The following is a 1,923-nucleotide window of genomic DNA, read 5'->3' on the forward strand; positions in this document are numbered from 1 at the left end:
TGTTTCTTTGTCATGCTGTGTATTGAGTTCATCTTGGGGATTACACTAAATTCATTTATCGTGGCAACAACTTGCATGGAATGGATGACATTTAAGCGCCTGCATACCTGTGACAAAATCTTGGGGTGTCTCGGGTTGTCCAGATTTTGTTACCAATGGGGCCTTATGTTGCATAATATATTTAGCATACATTTACCTGTGCTATTTTCGCAGATGTATTTTTATGCCATTTTTGTTGTTGTAAGAATGTTTGTGAACTTCTCCAGTTTCTGGTTTGCCACGGTGCTCTGTGTATACTACTGCGTTAAAATCACAAACTACAACCATTCCTTATTCATCTATGTGAAAGTCCGGATCAACAAAATAGTCCCATGGTTACTTCTGGCATCTCTGCTGACTTCTCTTGCTTCCAGTCTCCCCTTAGGCTTGTATATTTTGACCTTGAATGGCAATAATTCAACAAACAACCTCTTGAAAAAAAGCACTGTGCAAGATATTATTGTGGTGCAAAATTATACCAAAAAGGACATTATGTACGGCTTAGGATCTTCGCTGCCATTCACCATATTTTGTGTTGCAACTTTCTTTTTAATTAAATCGCTTTGGATGCACATCTGGCAGATGAGAAGCAGCGGCATGAGCATTAGAAGCCCCAGCTTGGACACTCACGTCAAAGTTGTAAAAAGTATGGTCTTCTTCCTTTTTCTAAATATCATTTATTTCAGTAGCATGAATGTGATATTTTCCGAGGTGCTGCTAGTAGGAAACCCATGGCGGATATGCCTTTCTATTTTGACTTCTGCCTATCCGTTTCTGCACTCTGCGGTTCTGATCTTCTACAATAAGAAGCTCAAACAGACACTTCTAGATATATGCCACAGAGCTGTGAAGTTTACTCAAAAACAGAGAATTTCTGCAAATCCAGCACAGATTTCACAACTGGAACGTCCACATGGTAAATATCTAGATTGTTAAACAATATGTCAATTTTACTAACGAAAACAAATGATGGCAGATGAGAGAAATAATGGGTATTTGCCAGATAACATTCAATTCAAATGGACACAAAGAAACTAGAAATAGATTTTCTATTTTTCACACACTGGGTGTTAAATCTTTCTTACATTGATATGTTGTTTTAAAAAACTATGTTCTTAGCACTGCTTAGGGGGCAAAGAAAACAAGAAAGGATGAAGAGAGGCACAGTTACAATGGCAAAGCAGACACAAACATACATTGAAAGAAGGTGAATAAATAATCCCCAACCCATTTACTGCCAGATTGGTCATCAATTGATTGGGGTTATTTCATAAAGGCAAAATAATGCTGATCAAAGCACTATCACATGGAAGGTTCTGTGCTATACTGCCCCGATCAGCACTTTTGCAGTTTAATGAATAGTCCAGAAAACAAAAAAACAACCTGCTGCTCAACCTATTTCATAAAATATTGTAACCAGTGTGAGGATGACGGTGCATAAGGGAATATAAGGCTTATATACACAAACAATGTGAATCCCCACCAAGGATCACAAAACAGTCCCTCTTTATTTGCACTCATACATGGATAAGTAATATTGTTAGGTATAATTACCCGGAGTGATATACTCAAATGGCAGATCTAGCATTAGAACCAAGGCTCCTAGGAAACTCCACGAAAAATCAAAAAATAATACAATTTTATAAATAAGTGACAAAGTGAACAATATATTTACAATGTGAATAAAATCCCCTCAGTGAGAGATAGACATTCAGGTATAAACTGGGTATAGAGGAAAATTGTATTCCTAAGGTATGTCACACATAAGTTGTCTAATGATATAAAAGACATCGGTAATACTCCACTATAGCTAAGGCTCTCTAAATGAGATGTGTTGCAGCCAATATATGGCAGTGAGTAAAACGTACATGCACTCACACAGCT

General features: G+C 37.2%; 1 protein-coding gene across 1 annotated transcript; it reads left to right on the top strand.

Moving 5' to 3' along the window:
- Positions 1–246: 246 nt before the first annotated feature.
- Positions 247–975, top strand: LOC142492466 (taste receptor type 2 member 39-like). Its single transcript, XM_075595103.1, has one exon. It carries the CDS (start codon positions 247–249, stop codon positions 973–975), a length of 729 nt encoding a protein of 242 aa, XP_075451218.1.
- Positions 976–1,923: the final 948 nt, after the last annotated feature.

This window comes from Ascaphus truei, chromosome 4, assembly GCF_040206685.1.
Source record: "Ascaphus truei isolate aAscTru1 chromosome 4, aAscTru1.hap1, whole genome shotgun sequence".
Lineage (NCBI taxonomy): Eukaryota > Metazoa > Chordata > Amphibia > Anura > Ascaphidae > Ascaphus > Ascaphus truei.

Coding starts and splice junctions, on each gene's coding strand:
- LOC142492466 (XM_075595103.1), top strand. CDS start 247: ATGTTTGTGAACTTCTCCAGTTTCTGGTTTGCCACGGTGCTCTGTGTA.